Here is a 26,709-nt window from a genome sequence, read left to right on the forward strand (position 1 = left end):
TATCGACACCGACAATATTTTGCATATCTTTTTGTACTTTTTAGAATATCATGTAATGTTACACGTGCTTATGATCAGGGTTGCCAGGTTTTCACAACAAAACCCACCCAATTGCTACGCAAAACTAGCCCAATGTTGTTCTGGCGAACAAAGTTTTTTGGCGAGGTTCCCCTGGCAAAATTCGCATTACAGGGTCTAAATATCGCGTTATTGGGGTTGTGTCAACCCGCGGACATGTAAAACAACCCGCGAAACAGTGTTAAAGTAGCCTGACTTGGCAACACTACTTATGACCAACTCTTGGAATCAACCTTGACACTCTCTTGCATGTGACGAAAAGCATGACTGTGTGGTGTACACAAATGACTGTTATCTGTGAAGAACATTTCAAATCAGTCGTTTTTAAGTTCTGTTTTGGTTAGGACAGCAATGCCAGTGTGTAGACAGCAAGGCACCTCTAGAGTTCAGAATAAAGCCTCAAAGTTTTCTTCCCTGTTCATTTTTCTCCTGGAGCAAGCGCAGGAGCGAGAGAATCAGTTTTTGACCGAGAGGCATGTATGACAGCACATTTCTCCAGTTCACGATCGATCAGTTTCATGGTGTAATTCAGCCCTCTCCGGTCGGCTGTTTGCTGTGGTTCAATCTGTCTCTCCTGCGACTCACGTAGTGCTGATACTGATGTCTCTATAAACCTGTCCACTCCAGCAAACGCATTTCCTCCCTGCTTCTTCCACTGTACGGTGTATGCACGCAGGGTTAGCTAAAGTGCAAATTAGCATTTTACATTTGGGAATGTATGTGTCTACATTATCGTGTGGTATTGAGTATTTGAAAGTCATTTGTGTTCTTTAAATCTCCAGTCAGGCATGTCGAGATGATAGTCAAAGAAGGATGTCAGAAAATGAAAGTATTTTGGCACAAATATCAGACTGTCAGATTTGAGCAAAACTGCTTCACTCTTCATTAACATTTGAGAATGGTCCTCCACCACCCAGCAAATCAAAGTCATGCTATGCAACCAAAATGCAGATAAAAATAAAACAGGGAAAAAATTATATCATTGGTGTCAAGGTCAATAAGTCTCTTAAATGGATAGTTCACCGGAAAAAAAAAAACAATTCTGTCATCGTTTACTCACTCTATAAGGTTGTTCCAAACCTGTATGAGTTTCTTTTTTCTGTTAACCACAAAAGAAGATATTTTGAAGAATATGGGTAACCAGACAGTGGATGGTCCCCATTGACTTCCATAGTATGGAAAAAGAAAAATACTATAGAAGTCAAAGGGGACCATCAACTTTTTAAAATATCTTCTTTTGTGTTGTGTCACAACTTGAGTGAATGATGACAGGATTTTCATTGTTGGGTCAACTATCCCTTTTATGTATCAGATAAGTTGATAAGCAATGCCTTGATAATGGCCAAAACGTCATTTTAACCAATAAAGTTTTGATCTTTTCAAGAGTGAGTGCTGCACCTTTTCTAACTGACATGTCTTTTTGATTTTTGGTTGCACCTCCTCTTTCGTTGGTAGAGCACCTCTTGTCAGTAATCTGTGTATTGGATAAGTTGTCATTTTTTTATGACAAGACTAGTTCAAGTTGTAAAATGCAGTCATATGGTCATATTATTACATTTTACTTTATGGTTACGCCACATGACATATTTATTCATTAAATTGAAATGGCATTCCATGTGGTGCAACTCCCCCAAAAACATATTTTGGAATTAATTCATGATATTTGTTCAAATAAATAAATACCTTTGAAAATGTATTTAATTTTTGAAAATGTTCAATATGTGTGCCCTTATACACAGAGTACACGGTTTGCATAGGGCACCAACTCCCAGGGGGGCACCATCCCAGTAGCACAAAAAAAAACTTTCTTTTTATATTAATATTAACATATACATATACATAAATAAAAATCTAAACATGAACATATATATAATTATAAAAAATGCATTTTACTGTGAACGCAGTAGGCAGTAGACTAAGCACACATGGCGTGCCATTCCAGCATCTGCGCCTGCGATTGCTCGCATCTTATGTTTGCGGCTGACTGCAAATGTTTATAATTGATGGGACAACTATGCCCAGGAAAAGACATCAGCAGTCTGGTGCAGAGAAAAGAAAAAGAAAAAGCCCAAGATGAAGCCTGTGTATCACTTTCAGGTAACTTACGTTCATAATCCTGTGAAACTTTTTTGGCTGTTGACGTTAATAATGTGTTTTAATGTCAGTAATAATTTCACCAACAACACATCTGCCTTAATATTCTAGTTTGCATGACTTAAAATGCATTATATAAAAACAATGAGGCAATAATGATTGGTTAATTATAAATAATTGCATGTTTTCATTCAATAACACTGCTAAAATACATAATGTAATACAAAATAAACAATTAATGTACATTACATATTATTACAAATGCCTTCAAAGGGCGCCAAAGGCCTGGTAATTGCTGTTGTTACACTTACACAGGAGGATCAAGTCCTTGTTTAAAGGGGTCATCGGATGCAAAATTCACTTTTACATGTTGTTTGAACTGAAATGTGTCTTGGCAGTGTGCGTACACAACCACCCTATAATGATAAAAATCCACCCAGTGCTTTTTTTAAAATCTCGATAAATCCAAACCCCTTTCTTTTATCAAGCTGATCTCAGATTCTTGGAAAAATGACGAAGTTCTGCACATGCCCCTCCCACGATTGTTGATTGACAGTGGCATCAGTCTTTGGTTTTATCACAGCTCCGACCCTGAGTGAGTGACAACTGTATTAATAAAATCATAGCCATAGGTAGGCTAACTGTCTATAGCTACAAGTGTACAATGAATACAATTTAATAACAATTTATTGATTTATTTACTTTTATGTTTTATTAAAGTTCTATTTTGACCACTATAGTAGGTTTTTTCTTTTTTACTATCATAATATTTGACGGAGGGGGCACAACAATACAATTCTGCTTAGGGCACCCATTTGGCCAACAGCATCCCAGGAGCTCCCTCTTGATATTTCAGCCCAAACCGGGACTGGGAAAGGATTACATGTCAGAACTCAAACTCGGGTCACCCAGAGTCCAAAAAAAATTACGTTTTGCTTTAGCATAAGTTTTGGTCACAATGAAGTGCATGCACACTGCGGATATGTATTGCTAGTTGTTGTTACCTGTGTACATGAAATAGAGACTGACTGCATCAAAATGTGTCATCGAGGAAGCGCTAATTAAATGTCACTGTCTCAGTCAACGATTTTGGTCCTCCAAAACTATTTCAGCCAAAACTGAAAATATTTTTTTGCTGTTATATTTCCAGTTTCCAAAATTTCAGTGCATCACTAGTCTTTTTCTTTATGTTATGTCAGAAACTTGCCTACACGTGCCCGAATGTTTAGCCCTCACCTTTAGTCTGAGCCAGGGAGGGCATGTCCCGTTCTCATATGACCCAGGATCAGGCTTCACTGTGACCTCGGCAGGATTCGGTGGAGGGAAGGTGAAAGAGATCCAATCGCCCTCTATAGCTCCACTCTGGAACTGGAGACAGCCAGTGTCCTTCTTACACAGCGGCTTTTTGTGCTGAAGTTTGGGTTGAACTTTCCCACCTCAGACTCGTTCATCCATTACTCTAATACAGGTCACGGTTTGGGGTTTGAGTTTGACTAGCTGCTGCTCGCTCAGCATAAAATAACAACCTCCAGCCATCGGCATGTTTCACCACGGCTCCTGGTCCCTGCGGTCTCGCACTTTGTTTATATTGCCCTTCCAGACTAATGCAGCTACAGCCAGAACTGCAATACCATACTTTATTTCACTGCACAATGATACAAATGTTCAGCTATTCAGATGGAAAGCATAAGGAGACTGACCACTTTTAGAAATAGAAGGTCAATTTGAGCATTTTGGGATACGGCCCTGCATCTAAATATGCCTACAATATAGTAGGTGGAAAACAGTGCATGAAAAGAGTAGTATGTCTGAATTCATAGTATTCATAATAAAAGAGTAGACAAAAAATATCTGGATGACCTGCTGAGATTCTGAATTACTATACAGAACATACTTTTTTAACAGTCACTAGGTTCGTAACTCATCAAACGTACTAACTAATCTGTTATGCGATTTCAAATGCACCTAATATTCCATCCATACTGTATTACTCCCCCCCCCCACTCCTAGTTTGGGTAATATGGTAGCATGCTATTTCAAACGCACCCCCATTTTAAAGTGTCACCTCCTAAATATGTGGAAAGACAAGATAGCCTTTTGGTGCCTACTCTGCTCTACGGCGCATTTTCTTTCACAGAGACACACCTTATGAGTGTTGGTGTTAGAGTTAGCGTTAACCTCCCTGCACCCCTCGATAAATCAGTCAGTGTGTTGTTTGACTGCTCAATTCTGGAAGCAGAAAGACCTTCATATGTACATTCTTCTAGTCCTCATTATTTATTACCCGTAAATCCCAAATAATCACTGTCCTTCTGTCACTAGGCTTGTTGGTTTGTTGAATTAGATTTTGGAGAGACATCCATCTAAGCTCCAGAAAGATATACACTTACACTGAAGGAGGGACCCAGGCCATATCTAGAGGTCAGAATATTATAAAGAAATGGGGTGCACTTTTTTGACTAGTAAACATCTACCTGGCAACCTAGAACAGCAGTTCCCTTCCTGGGGTCCGCACTTCCCTTACAGGGGCACCAGTGTCAAATATGGATGCAAACAACCTTTTCATAGGTAGTTTCTAGGAGCGGTTGCACAGACTAGTCGATAAGTCAACTTGAATGCTCTGCCATGACACTTTAAGCTTGATGTCAACTAATCACTTGTTATATAGAGGGCGCAACAGGATCAGAAATCTGAGAAGTCCACATTTACGCTCTGTTTCCAAACAGTTAAAATGACAAATAAATGCATATACCGAAAGCGCTCCACAAGACGTGTGATTATACCATCTGGATGCTCAAAACCTAACTGGAGAATGCATGTTTTAAACAGCTTATCGTACAGATAAGTTAATTGCCGTTCTAATCTAATGCGCTGCTGAATTGTAACACACACACATAGGCTATAGACAGTAGATCAGACATCACGCACCAGGGGCCTCATTTATAAAATGTTGCACAGAAACCATCCTAAATTTGATTTTACGATCATTTCTCAAATATGCGTAAGTTTGATTCATAGAATGAACGTACAAACAGAAAACGCGCTTACGCGTCTCTTTCAGATGTGAAATCTACAAATCGCAAATTATCTTCAACTTGCGCGCAATTGAATGGTTTCAGCTCTCTGCCTTGTAAACGACTCCTAACTAATATCATTAACATATAAAATATTACCAATCATCATAATTTAGAACAGCGAGCTGCAAGAACAGCTTACATTTTAAAAAACCTGCAATACTCCGACAATAAAAAGTGCGTACGTCTGCTCAGACCCTGACGTGACGCTAAGCACTTTTCCACGTCAAAGACCGTCTTTATAAATATGAGGGCTGGCGTGGATTTAAGCGTACGCACACTCTACGATCAAATCTGAGCGTACGCACGCTTTATAAATGAGGCCCAAGGTGTTTGAATCTCAGTTCAAAGGTTCAGGCTTATTTGTTCATTAATGTTGTCATCAGTGACTAGTTGACATCGACTCGATTTTCATCACATAAATGTTGACTTCGTTCAACCCCTAGTTTCTAGAAATGCTCTAAACAATTGGTTGCTGATGAAGACCAGCTGAAAATAACGTCTTTGTTTCAATATGTGGTCTCTAAACATTCACATTTTTACAATGCAGTAGATGCCAGCATGCTCACAACAAATGTGAGAAGTGTGGCAAATCAGCCAACTACAGTAGTAGAGGGCTCAGGTTTTCTTATATGTAAGGAGGGGGGCTTCAAGGACAAAAAGTTAAGAATCACTGACCTCGAACACTCTAGCAGCTACATAGCAATACCTTTGCAACCATCCAGAATCATAGCAGAGCCCTAGCAACCAACTATTTGCTTGTGATATACCCTAAAATGCCTACTAAATGGCTACATATAAATGTAAACAACCTAGTAAACAGCTAGTCATGTCCTAAAAACCACAATACCTAGAAAACACCCTAGCAAATACAACCCCTTAGTGACCACCAAGAACACCTTAGAAATTGCCTAGCAATACCCTGGCAACCACCCAAAGCACCTTATCATCACATAGTAACGCCTTGCCAACTATCCAGAACTCCATAGCAGCCACTTAGCAACATGTTAGCAACCATCCAGCAATGCCATCCAGAACTCCTGAGCAGCCACCTAGCAACACCTTGCCAACTATCCAGACCTCCCGAGCAGCCACCTAGCAACACCTTGGCAGCCATCCAGAACACCTTAGCAGCCACTTAGCAACACGTTGGCAACCATCCATCAATGCCATCCAGAACTCCCGAGCAGCCACCTAGCAACACCTTTGCCTCTGTAAAATGACTAAATATAAATGTAAACAACCAAACAACCATTTAGTTATGCCCACAATATCATAGTAACACCCAAACACACACCAACCCCTTAGTGATTGCTCAGAACACCTTAAAAGTGCCAAGCCAAGCCCTGGAAACCAACCAGAACACCCTAATAACAACCCAGAACAACATAGCAGCCACCTAGCAACACCATAACAACCATACAGAACATCATAACAATGATCAAACAACCAACAAATTGCTTTTGACATTCCTCATTTGTAAGTTGCTTAGGATAAAAACTGTTACATGATAAAATATAAATTTAAACAACCTAGCAAGCATTTAGCTATGCCCTAGTAACCACTCAAAATACCTTAGCCACACACAAACACATACCAACCCCTTAGTGACCACTCAGAACACCTTAAATATTGCCTATACCTCCCTGAACACTCTAGCAACAACCCAGAACAAACTAGCATCCTCTTAGCAACGCCTTGGCAACCATCCAGAACACTCTAGCAACCAGTCATTTTCTTGTGAGGTTCCTCTTTTGTAACTCTCATCCACTAGAAAACCTTAGAAACTGCCTAGCTTGTGCAGCCACTCCTAACAATTCCCTAACAACCTCCCAGTATACCTTAGCAACACCCTAGCAACCACTTTTAACAATTTAGCAACTGCATAGAAACTTCTGAAGAGGTTGGTGATGAGTTTGACTAACTTTATATGAGAAAATGTACAAATCTTTAATCAACAACATTGTTATTGTACTTAATTACAATATACTTGCATGTTGTATGTGTAAAATAGTCAATGTAATGTATGTTTGTGCAAAGGGTCAACCTGCACAATAAGTAATGTCAATATGAAATGAGATTCGAATCAAATTATAATGAAATGCAGTATGTGCTGATCAGAGCTCAGTGTTGTCGAGCCATCAGGGGACTTTGAGTTTGCGATTTTAGGAGGGCGTAAAGTTACGGATTGCTAAGGTGGTATTATTAGACACCAGTACTCAGCCAAACACACAGATTCCATGTCTGATCTGCCCTTCCTGCTCGAACCGCACAAGGGCGAAGCCCAAAGCGTGCATATATAGTCCATCTGATCAAATGAAGGCGCGGCCATGCTGTTAAGCAATCATCTTTTTGGCTGCGTCTGATAAGTGGAGTCTGTACTCTCCAGATGGTGTGTGTGTATGCGTGTTTGTACATGTGTTTGTGTGTGTCTATGGATGCAACTCAGAGAGCCACAGGATGAGGTCAGTCTGGCCACACTGATCAGTCTTTCCCATGCTGCCAAGATCAGAATCCGCTCCCAAGAGAAGGAGCCCAGGACGCACAGCACGGGCTTGGAGCTCAGTCTGGAAAATAGTGCGCAAATGCTCGAGTTCCAACACTTCAGCAAGAACAAAGAGATAAAAGAGAGCATACTTGGTGCCAGCATGGTGCCAGAATAGTGTGGAATTGTAATGGATTCCTGGATTCCGGTTTTGGCTCTGTAACAGTGAAAACCTGGGCAAAGTTTGGAATGGAATACTAACATACTTTTACTGTATACTGTCTACTTTTTATTTATTTATATATATTTTTTTTTTGCCTTTATTTTGATAGGACAGTAAGTAGACAGAAGGGGGGGGGGGGGGTCGGGTCCATGAGCCAGGACTAGGGTGACCACCCGTCCCGCTTTGTGTTGTACCGCACAGCATTTTCACCCCTTGTCCCGCACGTCGCACATTGAGAAAATGTCTCGCATTTTCATCAGTCTGTTGGTTTTTAATTGTCATATTAAGAAAAAGTGCATGCGTTCTTTTGGCTTTTTAAGAAAGCTTTTTATTTATTCCTTTTGTGGTGTAGTTTCCACATAAAGGATGTGTGGACCTCATCAAGTGATATAGCACCACCGATAGAAAAGGTCGAGTGCACACGGAAAACCACGATATTCTCCACTCATTTTAACCAATGAAAAAAATCAATGCAACTTTCAGACAACTTTCTTTTAATAGTTTGTTTGAGGCGGTTTCTAATGCGAGGGAGCATACAAATCTCTTCTCTCGCAGGTGGATTCTCTTCACTCTCACAACAAAATGGACACATGTGCTTACATGTGCACGTTCAGAAACATAAATCGGTGCATATTACAACGGATGTAAATCAGTATTTACATAACATAACAGTAGCAAATGTATCTGTCTGATGTCCCGCATTGTCCCGCAAAATCACATCTACTGTCCAGCAACAGGTCTATTGCCAGGTGGTCACCCTAGCCAGGACTTGAACTTGGGAAGTGCAACTGTGCTAAATGCCGGTGCGCTACCACGAGGCCATTGCCACCAATGCCTACTTTTTTTTTTTTAAATAGTATGTGAAATAGTATGCGAGTAGTATGCAACAAGAAATGCTCTACCTGCTGGTAGATGCCGTTGGTTCCAAAAATGCGTCCTTTGATGGCCATTTTTTGCAGGCTACATATAAATCAAAAGTATTTCACTACAATACAGTAGAACAACTCCCTTTAAGGTGAATGGGATAGTATTCATGCCTTGTTGTATATTGAACTTCAGAAAAATGTAGTAACCTGCATACCGTGCCCAGTATCCATAATGCATACTGCACCCCTAGTTGGAGTAGTATGGTGTTATGCTATTCCAAACATTCCTAGTTTCTTATAGAATGGATAGAGCACATTGATGTTGTTTTTAATGATAAATTGATGAGTCCACGTCCAAGGTCATGCCCCCAGATCTGAGATCGGCCCGTGGCAGTGCAATAGCAGTAGATGATATTAGAGTCAGGAAGGGAGAGTGAGAGGAGCACAGAAAACGCAGGAGGGAATAAGACCCCTCAACTGGGCAATTCGATTAATCTGCTTTTAGAGGAGTGAGGAGAAGAGAGAGGGAGACAGAGATAGTGAGAAAATGTAATTAATCAAAGTGAGTCACACTCACAAGAGCGTCCACTGAAAGGTTTACTGCCTAACAAAATTTGAAAAACACAATTAAACTGAAGCCTATAAGCAATTGCAACTAATCAAGTGAATTTTTGGCAGCTCCTTTACATAAAATGGAAGTGAGTGGGACCTGGGGCTGATGAGCTCCAAAAAATGAAGGCCATGAAGGTGCCATTAAGGTAGTCCATATGAAGTCATACAGTAGCTATATGTAAAGAACAAAGTGACAGCTTAAAAACCTATGGATTTCTCATGATAATACTAAATAAATCTCTCATTTCATAAGTTTAGGGTTATTGTAGTTATTAGCATAATTTAAGAACCGTAGATGTTATCTTGTATGTGGATGTAAACTTGTATGTAGACATTAACTTGATTGTAGGAGTAGACGTAGACTTGTACATACAAGTAAAATAGAAGTAAACTTGTATGTAAAAATTAACTTGTGTGAATGTAAACGTTTATGAACTAATAGAAGCAAACTTGTATGTAAAACTTAAAGTACTTACAAGTAGGAATAGATTTAAACTTGGAAGTAAAAGTAAAACTGACAAGTAAACTTTTATGTACAAACTGAAGCAAACTTGTATGTACAAAAGTTTACCTTTATATACAAGGTTGGCTTTGTTCGTACATAAGTTTGTCTTTACTTTTACAAGTAAAAGTAAACTTGTATGTAAAGGCAAAAGTATGCTTGTATATGTGTAAATAAAATTGTATGTACAAGCAGAGATAGAAGTGAACTTGTATGTATGTGTACAGGTAAACTTTTATAAACAAATAGAAGCAAACTTGTATGTAAAACAAAGTACACTTGTATGTATAAGTAAACTTGTACTTACAAGTAGAAATAGAAGTAAACTTGTATGTAAAAGTAAACTTGTATGAAGTGTAGAAGTAAACGTACAAACAGAAACAAATTTTATTTACATTAATGTTTCCTTTTATATACAAGTTTACTTCTATTTGTTCACGAAAGTTTACTTTTACAAGTAAACTTATACTTACAAGTAGAAATAGAAGTAAACTTGAATCTAAAAGTAACCTGACAAACTTTTGTGTACAAATAAAAGCAAACTTGTATGTACGTTTACCTTTATATACAAGTTTACCTTTGTACATAAGTTTATTTTTACTTTTACAAATAAAAGTAAACTTGCATGTAAAAGCAAAAGTATACTTGTATGTATAAGTAAACTTGTATGTACAAGTAGAAATAGAAGTGAAGTAAATGTCTATTTCTTCTGTGTTGTCGGCCATATCTGTGAAAGTACACTTCAGTTTTCTTGAGTTTGTGGTTTTGTAATTCAGAAATGGTTCATTTCTTTTTCTCTCTCTTTCTATTTCTGTCACTGTATTTGATCTGCAGGTCTAACTGGCTGAAGCCGTGCTGCGGGAGGAGAGCAGCGCTATGGCAGGTGTGTTTGCTGAGTGCCGGCTTCAACTGTTTCCTGGTGGCCTGTGTCGTCTTGGTGGTGCTCTTACTGACTGTGGAACTGCTCATTGATACTAAGCTCCTACAATGTGAGTATTAGAAGGGGTTCAGATCTCTTTAGAAGCCAATCTGGGTTTAGAATGAGGATTTACTGTCTAGTTGATAGTACACATGCTCTGACATATCAGACAGTTCCACTTACTGCATAAAAGATTCAGATTTGGACTACACTGTATGTTTTTGGTCGAGCTGCATGTCATTTGTTATGGATTTGGATTACTGTATGTTGATGATTCCATAAAAAAGAACCAGCTCATAGGAGTCATTCTGCTTTTTGATTCACTGGAAAGAAATGGCCCATAGGAGACATTGGTTTTGAACTCAGACTACATTGTCACATTGTATGTTTCTCATTCCCTAAAGAAAAACGTCTCTTGAGAATCATTTGTTTGGGATTCAGACTACATTGGTTAAGCTGTACATTTTCTATTCACTAGGAAGAAATAGTTCATGAGAGTTATTAGTTCAGGAATCTAACGTATAGCTTATTAGAGTCATTCGTTCCAGAATCACACTACACTGGTCAAGCTATATGTTGTTTGTTTGGGATTCACTTTACTGTAGTCACACATATTTGATTCACTAAAAAGAAATGACTCACAAGAGTCATTCATTTAGGAATCAGACTCCTCTGGTTGTGCTGTACTGTATGTTTTACTAAAGAGAAGTGGTTTATTGGAGTCAGTTGTTTAGGATCTAGACTAGACTGGTCACATTGTCACATTTGATAAAGAGAAACATCTCACAAGAGTCATTTGTTTGGGAATCAGACTACACTGGTCAAACTGATGTTTCTGATTCACTAGGCAGAAACAGCTCATTTCTTTCCAGAGTCATTCATTTGGGTTTTTGACTGCATTTGTTGAGCCATATGTCATTTGTTTGGGACTTGGACTACCATAGTAGCGTGGCTTTGATTCATTAAAAAGAATCTGCTCATTTGTCTTTTGTTCTGGAATCAGACTAGAATCAGAAAATCATTCTGTTTCAGGATATTTTAAAAAAATATTTATTTTAATCAGTTGGTTTTAAATACGAACTGGTTCTCATTTACCAAACTAAGACATTGAGACTACCTTGTAACTTGTAACCACTGTATGATTTTGATTCCCTAAAACTAAAAGATTCAAAAGAGTCATTTGTTTGGGATTTAGACTACACTGAATGTTTTGATTCACTAGAAAGAAGTAGCTCATAAAAGTAATTTGTTCAGGAATCAGGCTACTCTGGCTGAGCTGTATGTCATTTGTTTGCTATTCAAACCATAATAGTATGTTTTTGATTCACTGAAAAGAACCGACTCACAAGAGATTCGTTCTGGAATCAGAAAATCTTTTGATTTCGGATTTCATTAAAAAACAAAAAAACTAAACATTTATTTATTCAGTCAATTCTGAATAAGAACTGGTTCTTATTTCCCAAACTAAGACATTGAGACTACCTTGGTTACACTGTATGTTTTTGATTCCCTAAATCCAAAAGATTCAAAAGAGTCATTTGTTTGGGATTTAGACTACACTGATTACACTGAATGTTTTGATTCACTAGAAAGAAGTAGCTCATAAAAAAATAATTTGTTCAGGAATCAGGCTGCACTGGTTGAGCTGTATGTCATTTGTTTGCGATTCAAACCATAATAGTATGTTGTTGATTCACTGAAAATAACCGACTCACAAGAGATTCTTTCTGAAATTAGAAAGTTTATTGATTTCAGACTTCATTTAAAAAGCATTTATTCATTCAGCCAGTTCTGAAAAAGAACTGGGTTCTCATTTCCCAACCTAATAAATCACATGCATTTTATATTTGCATAACTATACATTATCTTGACAATTTAAAAATTCTATGAATACAGTATACAAACACTATCTCTATAGCTATACATCTGCAGTTGTTGATCTAATCTCTGTGGAGATTATTCTCAATAAACACAATGTGAGTGACATTTGCTTAGCTGTATTTGCCTGGACATTTTCATTTCTCATAAGAGCCTATTGTAAATCGGAGATCCCCGTTCACACTACGGTGGAAAATCACGGCTCAGTGTGCAGATGAGTGCACACTAAAGAGAGAAATGTGAGAGATGACAGGAGCATAAGTCAGCCTATATCTCTCTGTCTTCTCTGGCCTTTACAAAGTCGTGATAGACAGATGGAGGAGGGAGAGACGGATGGGCACAGTGGAGGAGTGCAGGACAGCAACCGGCCGGCGAGATTAATGGAAGGAGGGATTGAGGGAGATGAATGGACTGATGGACAGATCAGTGAACAGAGCAAACTAAGACATATGGGCCGGGAGATTGGCGGCGTGTGGAGAGAGCGAGCGAGAGAGGGGGTGATAACTGAAGGCAGTAGATCTCTTGCACCGTAATAGAGCGGATAAATAGACAGATGCAGGACGCGGATGAGTGGAATATCATATCACAAATGCCTAATGCTTTCAGTTCATAATGAGATTGAGCATCCACTGTCCTCGGCTTGCGACACGGATGTGGCACACGTAGGAAATTTGGCTTACCTCTTGAAAAGTCCCTGTAAGGAGGAGTTTCATATGGGAATAATTCTGAGGAAAAATGCCCCATTTAGTATATTTCAAGGATTTTTATGTAATGCTTAATCAAATAGCGTACTATTATGTAAGGTTTTTAATGTGTTATCTACAGTAAATATACATCAGTAATTTGTGAAATGTTCTGTTTTGGTGAAAGTTTCTATGTATTTTAGTATGTCTGATTTGTAAACAGTTTAAAAATGTCAAAATCAAAAAAGTAGTAACAGACAAAATAAAATTAAAGTTTAGCCTTTTCACTTTTTTAATATGTTCCTGGTCTTATTGTGGATGATTTGCCAGTTATTCTAATTTAAAAAATGGTATATATGGTATATGTGATGTATAAAATCAATTTCTGGCCTACAAATTGAATTTTGTACTAACTTTTTATACTAAATTTGACAAAAATAAATGGTAAAATGGCACACAGAGACTTCTGAAACAGTAGTGAAATGAAGTGAATTGTTTTGATATATTGTTTTTGTAAATTAACCATCCAAATTAACCGATTCACTAAAATTAATAAACTTCTCAACACTAAATACAGTATGATTCAAAAGTTTGGATACAAGTATCTTATGCTCACCAAGGCTGCATTTATTTGATTAAAAAAATAAATTGAATTTATATATATAAAAAAAAAAAAAAATAGTGAAATATTATTAGAATTTAAAATATTTTTTTTATATTTCAGTGTATTTTAAAATATAATTTATTCCTGTGATGCAAAGCTGCATTTTCAGAATCATTACTCCAGTCTTCAGTGTCACATGATCCTTCAGAAATCATTCTAATATGCTGCATTTATTTGGGATAAAAAAAAGTTTGTCTTTACTGTCTCAACTTTTCATCAATTTAAAGGGTTAGTTCACCCAAAAATGAAAATTGCCCCATGACTTACTCCTCCTCAAGCCATCCTAGGTGTATATGACCTATATGACCTTCTTCTTTCAGACGAATCCAATCAGAGTTATATTTAAAAATGTCCTGGCTCTTCCAAGCTTTATAATGGCAGTGAATGGCTGTTATTTTTCAACAGTCCAAAAAAGTGCATCCATCCATAATAAAAAGTGCCTCACGTGGCTCGGGGGGTGAATAAAGGCCTCCTGTAGCAAATCGATACATTTTAAAAATATCCATATTTAAAACGTTATAATCAGTAATCTCTAGTTGCCGCTAACTGTCGACTGGTTTTCCTTTGCTCCTGTAAACAAACGTTGGTTCTCGTGAGACCAGCATATTCTCACGACATCCTACGTCATCCGCTCGTGAGCGCGTGTATGACAGTTAGCGGAAGCTAGCGATTACAGTTTATAAAGTTTTAAATATGGATATTTTTCTTAGAAAACCGCATCGATATGCTACAGGATCCCTTTAATGCATCATTGCTAAACAAAAGTATTCATTTCTTTCAAATCTTTACCCCAGAGCTTTGAGTTGTGTGTATTTTGAGAATCTATAGCTCATAACATTTGACTGTATTAGAATCAGATTTTTTTTTACATGAAGTAAAAGCAAAATCTCTTTGAATTGTGTCCACAGTTAATAATGCATTCCAGTTCGCCTGTATCATCCACTGGATCAGCCTGGTCATCCTGTCCGTGTTCTTCACTGAGGTGAGTGTAAATCTGTGAAGGATCTCACTGAAGTATCCTGCTTTTTTTGCTCAAATAGATTTCTCATTAAACATTTCTCATCATTCTTCCAAAACAAAGTTATCTGAGATGTACTTTTTGGAGAAACAATATTCAAGTGAAAGATAACGAAGCTATAAAAGAGCAAAGTGTCAGCATTAAAGGAGCATGTTTAAAGGTCACGGGCCACTCAAACAACTAAGATGCTGAGTCTGAGACAATCATGATTTACACAGAGCCACCAGGCTTACTAGAAATAGCCTCTTTTACAACTATCGATATAGTAGGTTTCAGATTAATGGTGCCACGACGGGACGTTTGGAAGTATTTGATTTAAGGTCTCGTCTGAATGTTTATGCTGTAGGGGCGTCTTAATTGAACCCAAGAAAAAGCAGTTTTACATAGTGCTGTTACTGTACTTTCAAAGTGTGTGTGTGTGTGTGTGTGTGTGTCCTGACACGTGCTGACTTCTATTGATTCCCATTTCTTCAGATCCAGTTGCATTTGTCTCTGGCTCTTTTAAAGCAGACTTGCATTTATTTCCTTCAACTTGCGTTTTGCTCGTCGATAAAGGCTCAAGAGACGGGAAGGTTTCAGCGCCACATGTTTTAGAGAGCGAAGTAGGGATAGAAAGCGATAAAAAGACTAGCTTGTGCCACCTGAGTCAGCAGTCACAGCGTCTCCTTCGAGTGTTTCGATGAGATCTCGGCCGCTTGCGAGTTTATGAATACATATTGCAGGTCACTGATAAATTATGAGCTGCGTTCTGAGACGAGATGAAAGAAAAAAATGATTCGGCTTGGAAATGGGTTTTGCGGAGGTTATTTCGCCACCAAATGGAGGTGAATTCTGTTGCCGCCACATCTCGATATCACTTAGATTTTGAATTACCCTACGTACACATTTTCCCCACAAGCTCATTATTTACGTTTGCTGTTCGTGGGTCGCTGGAAAAGTAATGTTTGCCTTTTTTTTGCCCAAGGCTTCTCTCTTGCCTTTCTCTAAACGCGCTCTTTTGTTTTCTTGTGGATGATTTCCCAGAATGCAATGTGCTGAAGCATCAGAAATCTGATCAGTGATTTTCATTAATCTGCTTCTTTTCTCTTTCTCTCTGGTGGTCTTTCCACTTATATGCTCTCTCTTCCTCTCCCAGACTGTCTTTAGGATTGTGGTGCTCGGGATTTGGGATTATATAGAGAACAAAGTTGAGGTAAGCTCCCCGGGGTCCCATTAGTACGGGGGGAAACAGAGTGAAGAGGCGAGCCCTTGAAACTTAATGAAGGATGAGTCTCTCTCTGGCGCAGTGACACACTCTCAATGTCACATTGTTGCCTGAGCGGGTGAGGATCCATTGCTGACTGCACTGTGATTGGCTGTTTAGTTTTATCGACCATGCCCACTCATTAAATAATAAAAATTGTATTTTTGTCATGTCTGCCTGATCTGAATGTTTTTAAAGAGCATTTACTGATTATTTTAAGGCGCACATATGTATCGAGTATATATATATATATATATATATATATACACACTGCCATTCAAAAGTTTGGGATCAGTAAGATTTTTATGTTTTTTAAAGAAGTTTCTTCTGCTCATCAAGGCTGCATTTATTTGATCAAAAATATTGAAAAAAAAAACTAATTTTGTAAAATATTATTGCAATTTAAAATAACAGTTTTCTATTTTAATATACTTTCAAATATTATTTATTTCTTTGAAGCAAAGTTGACTTTTCAGCATCATTACTCCAGTCTTCAGTCACATGATCCTTCAGAAATCATTCTAATATACTGATTTATAATCAATGTTGGAAACAGTTGTGCTGCTTAATATTTTTGGGGGACATGTGATACTTTTTTTCAGGATAATTTGATGAATAAAAAAAAAAAAAAAAAAAAAAAATTTTATTCAAAATATAAATTTTGTGTTACAATATACACTACTATTCAAAAGTTTTAAGAAATTAATACTTTTATTCAGTAAGGATTTGTTAAATGGATAAAAAGTGATAGTAAAGACTTATATTGATTCTTTTTATTCATCAAAGAATCAAAGAAAAAAGTATCCAAAAATAATAAGCAGCACAACAGTTTCAACACTCATAATAAATCAGCATATTAGGATGATTTCTGAAGGATCGTGTGACACTGAAGGCTGGAGTAATGAAGAATATTCAGCGCTGGATCACAGAAATAATTTATGTATTAAAGTACATCAATATTACAGTTTTTTTCTGTATTTTTGATCCAATAAAAATGAGCAGAAGAGACTCCTTTAAAAAACATAAAAAATATCACTGATCCCAAACATTTTAATGGCCGTATATATACAGTGTGTGTGTGTGTGTGTGTGTGTATGTGTGTATATATATATATATATATATATATATAATGTATATGTGTGTGTGTGTGTGTGTGTGTGTGTGTGTGTTGCGCACACTCAAACATATATGAATTATGTATAATAGAAATAATGGATAAAATATTAAAATAATAAATATATTTATAATTTATAATAAATAGTGTGTGTATGTACAGTATAGAAAATAAGGAAAGTTACTTTTTATCTAACAATTCTGACTTTTCTCAAAGTTGCAAGTTTATAACTCCCAATTGCAATCTCGCAACTCATAATTGCAACAGAAAAGTCAGAATTGTGAGATAATTCAGAATTGTGAAATATAAACTCAATTGCAAGAAAAAAGTCAGAAATATGACGAAAAAGTTGCAATTACTTTTGCATGGATTACATTTTTTTCATGGTGTAAACTGGCTTTCATAATTTATTAAATAATATATACATTTTAAATTTTTATTAAATAAATGACAGTTAGCATGGTATGTTATTAAGTTGAGTTTCTACATTAGAGCATTCCCAGGTAAGTAACAGCCCATAGTATTAAATGTTACAAGCTGAAAGGCATATGGTCGTGTGTTGTTGTTGTTTTTTAATTAGGTATTTGACGGTGCTGTGATTGTACTCTCTCTGGCCCCAATGGTGGCCTCCACGGTGGCTAACGGCCCCAGCAGCCCCTGGGACGCCATCAGCCTCATCATCACCCTCCGCATCTGGAGAGTCAAGAGAATCATTGACGGTAACACACCATTCACACGCTCGCCCACACAATCTTTTCTGACACTATGATTTTTTGTTTTATATATATTTATATTTTTTTTTTTTTTTTACTAAATGTAAATATATTTAACCTTTAAAACACTTAAAGACAGTGTTAATGTAAAAGCATTAGCTAATTCAGCTGATTAATTTTACTAGCTGTTGTCCTGTCCGGCCCAATGAGTGTGAGTTATGATAGACGTCTCACACGCGCTGCTGCTGCCAGCGTTGGTCTTATTAAAATTCAAATTGATTCAGAGTCTTTTGTCTGCGATGAGAGGAGCATAATGTCCATAATGTCTCAGCACAGGTTCTGTTTATGCAAGTGTATTCATGGTCGATGGCTGGGGCAGGTCACCCTCATTCTCACTAAACATCATTGAGCTGTTGAGCACAGCGCTATCAGACACACTTACATGAACACTGCCGATGACAACAAACAACTGTACCAGTGCTGAGAGCCAATAGTGTATCACAGAAACAGCTCTGAGTTTGATATAAAAGTCATAATACATAAAATACATCAATACAAGCAGTGTTGTTAGTAATAAATAAAACTATTAAAAATAGTTTTTGGTCATTAAAATAAAGCTGAAATAAAATGCAGTACAATGAAAATTTGAAATGTTGCTTCGGAAACTAACTGATAGATAGATAGATTTACATATAGAAATTTTAAAGGTACGGTACACTGTAAAAAGTGATAAGTTGACTTAACTTAAAAAAATTGAGCAAACACGTCACCTTAAAATTTTTAAGTAAATGATCATTTAAAAAAAATAAGTTAAGTCAATTGTCAAGTTCACTTAACTTTTTTTTTATTATTAGTATTTACTTAATCATTTTAAGGCAACGGGTTTCCTCAATTTTTTTAAGTTAAGTCAACTTATCACTTTAAGTTAAAGCTTGAACTATTTAGTGAAATTTTAATTGCAATTCATAGTTTTATGTTCTATTTTATAATTTAGAAAATACTTTAAAATTATAATAATTTAAATATAAATGTTAAATCTATTTTGTCTATGCTTAATATGAATGTTTGCATGCCATCTTCTCTGCCTTTTCTATTAAAATCTACATTTATATTGCTTTGTGCTTGTGTTTTTGTCTATTCTGCATGTCTGTTTGTATACAGTATATACCTTATCTTTCCCCTCTCCTTCGTGGTTTATTATGTGCAAGCTGTGAGAATTGCATATGTTTTCATGTGTGTGTTCATACACCTCAAGATTTTAATTTGAGAGAGACAGACAGTGCACAGTCGACAAAAAAAAAAAAAGACAGCTGAATACGGTCATTACACTTTACACAGTGTTTGATACGATGCTAGAATGCTGAAGTTATATAATCTGAACCCTGAGAAATGAAGGTGAAACGAAAGCTGATATTTGACACAGACACGCTGACCAATTAACATTCATGAGCTCAAGTCTCACAGCGAGCCTGATCCAGTTCTACGCCACCCTGTGGTTGTACCATGATGTACACACAGCAGGACGTTAAAGCACCATGCCTTGCTGAACTTTTGAAAAGACACCAGCGCATTGATTTACTGAGGGTTAGTTGCTGAGATATGCTTTATTTTATTTTTAATTGTTAATTATTCAATTGTTTAATTAATTATTTTTAATTGTATATATAATTTTATAGCAGTTAGCAATTTTGTTTTATTATTTTTCAATTCCTAAGGAATTTTAGGAATTCAATTAAAGGGATAGTTCACCCAAAAATGAAAATTCTGTCATTAATTACTCACCCTCATGTCGTTCCAAAATCATAAGACCTTCGTTCATCTTCGGAGCACAAATTCAGATATTTCTGATGAATTCCGAGAGCTTTCTGACCCTCCATAGACAGAAACGTAGCAAGGACATCGTTAAATGACCGAATTTTCATTTTTGGGTGAACTATCCCTTTGAGTCTCCTGAGCTATAAAATAGCAGACTTCTGAGCATTAAAACTTACCTCAGTTTTAGAGAGATTGTGCATATTAAATCCCACTAATTGTTATTTAAATAAATGTAAATATATCTAAAAATATTTATTTACAATAGTATATTATAATCCTGAAACTGAGTGTACGGAGAATGTTGTGGTACTGAGTAACACATTGCAACACAGCAAAGCATGCTGGGAGTTCTGTCGGCAGATGGTACCAGTGTGAGAAGAGTCTAATTGATATGGAGAGCGAGTGGATGATAAGAGGGGTCATGTGGCTATGGCTTTATTAAGAGCCAACAGCAGAGAGCAGAGCAGCTGATAGAAAGCCTCAATCCCAGCCCAGTCTGAGAAATCAACCTCACACAACGCTCATGTCAAGTTCATGGAATATGAGGCAAAAATTGGCTCTCCGCTTAGGCGTGGATGGAGGTGATGTTAGCATTTGGCGGCATTGAATGTTTGCAGAAAACAATTAGCACTTTATCAAAGCTACCCATTGTGTGTTAAACCTGTTCACATTTGATCAGCTGTTTTACAGTATTTTTATTTAAAGTATTTTCAAATAAATGTAGTCTGTTCATATAATTGGGTATTATTATTTGAATATTAATTCTATTAATTTATTTATACATATATATATATATATATATATATATATATATATATATGTGTGTGTGTGTGTGTGTGTGTGTGTGTGTGTGTGTGTGTGTGTGTGTATATATATATATATATATATATATATATATATATATATATTTTTTTTTAGATAGAATTCAGCAAAAATTCAACCAGATAAAAAAAAACTGTCTCATTTTTATGGGTCTTTTTTTCTTTTCTTTTTTTTTTTTTTTTTTAAGTATTGTGATGGTATCATGGGCAATGATGATATCAGAATGTTATACAGTACCATGGTATTTTTATATCACAATAGCACTGAAAACTAATATACCATTGTATTTGGATTGTACTCTGAGTTACTTCCCAGAATACAAGGCACAGTGATACTTTTTGATATTTGTAATATCTGTGATATTCAGATTTACTTTGCACAAAAGAAATGACTGATTAAAAGCTAGCCTATTAATTTATTTTGAAAGAAAAAAAACTTAATACTTTTATTTAGCAACGACTCTTTAAATTGTGAAATTAAAGACTGGTAAAAGAAAAAACAAATCTTTTGAATTTTATCTTCATCAAAAAATCCAGAGGAGAAAAATGTTTCATGGTTTCTACAAAAATATGAAGCAGCACAACTGTTTTCAACACTAATAATAATAATAATAATGTTTCTTGAGCAGAAAATCAGCATATTAGAATGATTTCTGAAGGATCATGTTACACTGAAGACTGGAGTAATGCTGAAAATTCAGCTTTGATCACAGGAATAAATTATTATATTCAAATAGAAAACACTTATTTTAAGTTCTAATACGGTAATATTTTACTGTAATATTACTGTTTTTACTTCATATCAAATAAATGCTGGTTGGTGAGAATGAGAGATTTCTTTCAAAAACAAAAACTTGCCAACCCCAAACTGTGCTCAAAAAGGATGTGAGAATCTGAGAGGATCAACCCCCCAAAAAATAAATAAATTGTACTTTACTGTTTTGTTTCTCTTCTGTAGCGTACGTGCTGCAGGTGAAGGTGGAGATGGAGCTGGAGATCCAGCAGTATGAGAAGACCAAAGCTGTGAGGGAGGAACAGCTGGAGAGACTCACACAGATCTGTCAGGAACAGGCCGTGAGTGATGAACTAACCCTTCACTCCTCTCTGACATTGTTATTTGTAATAACTCACGAGAGTAAGTTGTGCTTTTAAGGAACAGATTGCCCAAAAATAAAAATGTACTCACCCTCAGGTCATCTAAGATATAGATGAGTTCAGTTCTTTATCGGAACAGATCTGGAGAAATGTAACATCGCATCAGTTGTTCACCAATGGATCCTCTGCAGTGAATGGGTGCCGTCAGAATGAGAGTAATACATCACAATAATCCACACCACTCCAGTCCATCAGTTAACATCTTGTGAAAAGGTGTGTGTTTGTAACAAACAAATCCATCATTAGGACATTTTTAATTACAAAACAAGTCCTCTATCCTCAATATTGTTTCTCAAGTGAAAAAGTGAATCTTGTCTGAATCAGGAGAGAAATATGCACAGATCAAGCATCATTTACAAGCAAAAACAGTCCAAAACTGTTCTAAACAAATATGTTGTGAATTTTGATGTTGAGAAGACAATAGGAGATGGACATTTTCACTGGAGGATGCGATATTGTTGATTATGGATTCATATTTTGACTGGCTTGCTGTGGTTTGGATTAGAACTGTTTTAATGAATTTGCTTCTTACAAACATGCAGCTTTTCTCTTTACGAGATGTTGTCTTGAAATGATGGACTGGAGTGGTGTGTATTACTGTGATGTTTTTATCAGCTGTTAGGACTTTTATTCTGACGGCACCCATTCACTGCAGAGGATCCATTGGTGAGCAACTGATGAAGAAACAAACTCATTTACATCTTGGATCACCTGAGGGTAAATGTTCAGCCAATTTTCATTTTTGGGTGAACTGTTTTGTTAACGTCTTTATTTATTATTTTGTCCCCTCTCCAAACGTTTTTCCATAATTTCATAATCATGTTGCACTGTGTATTTCTCCAGCAGAGGGCAGCACTCTGACACACAATCGAATTTCACTTCAATTCATCTGCTCAGTAACAAGGCGCCTTTAATAAATGTTTATTTTTTTTTTTTTTTATTGATCAGATTGTATCAGTTATTAACATTTTATTACAATTTTACCACTTTAGAATCACCTGAAAAAGTGATTTTAAACAATCTTTTTTTGTTTTGTTTGTTTGTTCAGAATTATATGCTACTCATATCCTCAGACTCTGCTGTATGTGAATAGTGTCTCAACAGCACAGTTCATCCTGAATATCCACCGTATTTTTATGCGCACCAAGCTCATGCTTCATTTCTGATCGGGTCTCGGCGGATGATGCAAGCTCGCGTTTCAAGCTGCAATCCAACCCAGCGTATTACATAAAACAGTCACGTGACCCGTCCAGACTGTCCTGGGCCCACCAGACAGATAACACAGACAGGGATCAATGCACGCCACTGAAATACACAATTCACCCTAGATGTGTTTCTGTTGTTCTTCTCCTTGGGGAAGAAGACAGATAAGACTGTGATAGAAATGTCTTGAAATGCCTGTTGGGAACTGATCTGAGACCTGTCGATATCAGCACAGCGGCCCTGAGAACAGTAGAGCTCATTGATTATGTCGAGTGTGTGGACATTGATTCAACAAATAAAGCATATTGGTTAGAGTTACAATGTTGCAAGGAGATCCATTTCAGTGTGTTTATGATATAAATTATAGATAATGATTTGTAATACTGCCAGTAATAAATATGTTTGATCAATTAAATGGCTATAACTTTAATCAAAATTATACTTAGAATAATAGCTATAATTATAATTTAAGCGCTATAATCTTTTTCCAAAATGGTTACTCCTAAGGTAAACATGTTTTACTTTTACATTATATGTGCCAGCTTATAATGACAGCAAATTAAATTAAAACAATTAATTATTTAAAATATTTAGAAATGTACTGTTTATTTATTCAGAGATTATCTATATATATATATATATATATATATATATATATATAGTTTTTTTGTTTTGTTTTTTTATGTGTTATGCATTGGCAAAGTTGTTGACAAATTTTAAAGCTGACAAAAGGGAGAGCTCCCACTTTAGCAGCATTGGATCTGTATATCAGTATATCAGTCTCTGTCTGTCTTGTCTTTGGCAGTTTGAGATCAGGCAGTTGAGGGCTCACCTGGCGCAGCAGGATTTGGATCTGGCCGCTGAGCGCGAGGCTGCCATGCAGATCCACCATGTGTGGGGCAAACAGAGCAGCAGCTTCCAGGAAATAGACGGCCTGGGACCCGCTGGATCTGACAATACCAGAGAGCCCAGACCTCCTCCAGGTACCCAGACCTGTCCTATCTCTGCCTTTTTAATGAGAGTTAAAACCAGCCCAGAGTCACAAGGGAAATTATGTAGCACATTTATCCACACACCCCTAAATGTGATGTTAAAATGATACTGAATATGAAAGTGTTGATAAAGGCAGTATGTGAAGTATATTTCTACTACAGTTTGTATAAATGACCTATCTATCTATCTATCTATCTATCTATCTATCTATCTATCTATCTATCTATCTATCTATCTATCTATCTATCTATCTATCTATCTGCTTATCTATCTATCTATCTATCTATCTATCTATCTATCTATCTATCTATCTATCTATCTATCTATCTATCTATCTGTCTGCTTATCTAGCTATCTATCTATCTATCTATCTACCTATCTATCTATCTACCTATCTATCTATCTATCTATCTATCTATCTATCTATCTATCTATCTATCTGTCTGCTTATCTAGCTATCTAGCTATCTACCTATCTATCTATCTATCTATCTATCTATCTATCTATCTATCTATCTATCTATCTATCTATCTATCTATCTATCTATCTATCTATCTATCTATCTATCTATCTATCTATCTATCTATCTATCTATCTATCTATCCATCCATCTATCTATCTATCTACCTATCTACCTATCTAGATATCGACACTGAAGACTGGAGTAATGATGCTGAAAATTCAGCGTTGACATAAGAAAACAATTACATTTTAAAATATATTCAAATAGAAAACAGTTATTTTAAATTGTAGTAATATTTTTATAATATATAAAAAAACAGTTATAACAGTTTTTGCTGTATTTCAGGACAAATAAATGTACCCACGGTGAGCAAAAGAGACTTTATAAAAATAAAAAAAAATTTAAATCTTGATGAAAACATGATTTTTATATATATATATATATATACACATATATACATGCATTTGTGTGTGTGTGTGTGTGTATATATATATATATATATATATATATGTATGTATGTATATATGTGAAGAATTCAGATGCAAAAGCCTCTTAGTGGAGTTTGAAATTTTCTTCTAAAATGATAATTTTTGAGGCTCCTATGTTTATGTTCAGTTGTTTCACTTTAATGAAAAGAACCTATTCATTGCCATTAAAGTGAAACTGCTGAACCTAATTATTATAAATACTATGTCTATATTTATATTCATACAATTCATACTATAAATTAATATATTTAATATATAAACATAACATTTTTCAATTTTTTTCATATATTATGTAAACAAAAACTTGCGATTAATCGTTTGACAGCACTAAAAAATATAGGAAATAATTAAATTAAACATTTGTACAATATTTACTTGAAAATCAGTGGTATTTTAGTATGATTAAGATACTATTATAATTTTTATTAATATTTTAAATTAGTTTTTATTTTAATATTTAATATTTTCTGAGGGGTTTATAGTGAGTTTTAGCAATTTTGTTGTGTTCATTTGTAGTTATTTTTAATGCATATATATATATATTTTTTTTTTTCTTTCTTTTTTTTTTTTTTCAGTTTTAGTTATCAAGTTAAACTAAATTAATATAAGAAATGTTGACTTGGCAACTAGCTGAAATACATATTTTAAGTTTTTTTTTTGCTTATTTTTAAAAAACAGAACCAGTCCCACACAGTCATATGTTGTAAATTGTGAATATTACATTATTTTCATTTCATTATTTTCATTTTTAACTTATTTAATAAATATATAGTTATAATATAACAGTTTTTACTGTATTTCTGGACAAGTAAATTAATCCTTGGTGAGCAAAAGAGACATTATTAAAAATATATATATATATTTTTTTAAATCTTACCAACCCCAAACTTCTGAACATGTTTGTTTATATATATATATATATATATATACACACACACACACACACACACACAATATTCATTGGCTAAAGTTCAGTGATTCAGAGGTACCTGCTTCTCCTCCGAGCCTTAAATCAGCCCAGCCTCTGAACACAAACAACATCCCTTCAGTATTTGCTGTGACATATATCCCATTATAACAGACCGCTATAATGTTCCCCACATCTTGTCAAGCCACATTGGGATCTGTCTGGCAGGAGTACAGCTGTTACACACACACACACACACACAGGCTGCTCTGTGCATTGGGTCTTGTTCCTCCTGAAAGAGTATTCATCTATGGCACAAACATCTGTTCCTTTAACCTGAAAAACCCCACAATGGTCCTCATGCAAGCCACACTTCATCCCCCAGAGGATTGTGGGAAATGTGGGCACCGGGAGCCAGCCCGTGGCTTTTTCCTCTAAACGACACATGGACAGAAATGCTGTCAAAGCGCAGGCCGACCCCTGGAGACAGAAGAGCGGAGGAGAGGAGACAGAGTGACGGTTGCCCGAGGGCTCATATCTTAGCGGCCATATTTTATATTTGGCGCCTCAAAGACACATATAACACGGGAATTAGATGCGTTTAAGTACCGGGGACAAAGACGCAGAAAATATAAGAGCTGCTGAGTGATCTCATTTTTTATCCAGCTGCTTTTTGAAGTTGAGGCCGCTACTTGTCA

At 36.0% G+C, this 26,709-nt stretch overlaps 1 protein-coding gene across 3 annotated transcripts in view; it reads left to right on the forward strand.

The window, feature by feature from the left end:
• Positions 1-26,709, forward strand: part of tmem266 (transmembrane protein 266) — a 67,666-nt gene that overhangs the window by 34,335 nt on the left and 6,622 nt on the right. For all 3 annotated transcript variants that reach the window (XM_058766832.1, XM_058766834.1, XM_058766833.1), the window contains 6 exons: positions 10,769-10,923; positions 14,987-15,060; positions 16,232-16,288; positions 18,034-18,172; positions 21,761-21,876; positions 23,966-24,143. In XM_058766832.1, coding sequence (XP_058622815.1) covers positions 10,769-10,923; positions 14,987-15,060; positions 16,232-16,288; positions 18,034-18,172; positions 21,761-21,876; positions 23,966-24,143 — 719 coding nt within the window. The remainder of the gene's footprint in view (positions 1-10,768; positions 10,924-14,986; positions 15,061-16,231; positions 16,289-18,033; positions 18,173-21,760; positions 21,877-23,965; positions 24,144-26,709) is intronic.

The sequence above is a fragment of the Onychostoma macrolepis genome, chromosome 25 (assembly GCF_012432095.1).
Source record: "Onychostoma macrolepis isolate SWU-2019 chromosome 25, ASM1243209v1, whole genome shotgun sequence".
NCBI classification, from domain to species: domain Eukaryota; kingdom Metazoa; phylum Chordata; class Actinopteri; order Cypriniformes; family Cyprinidae; genus Onychostoma; species Onychostoma macrolepis.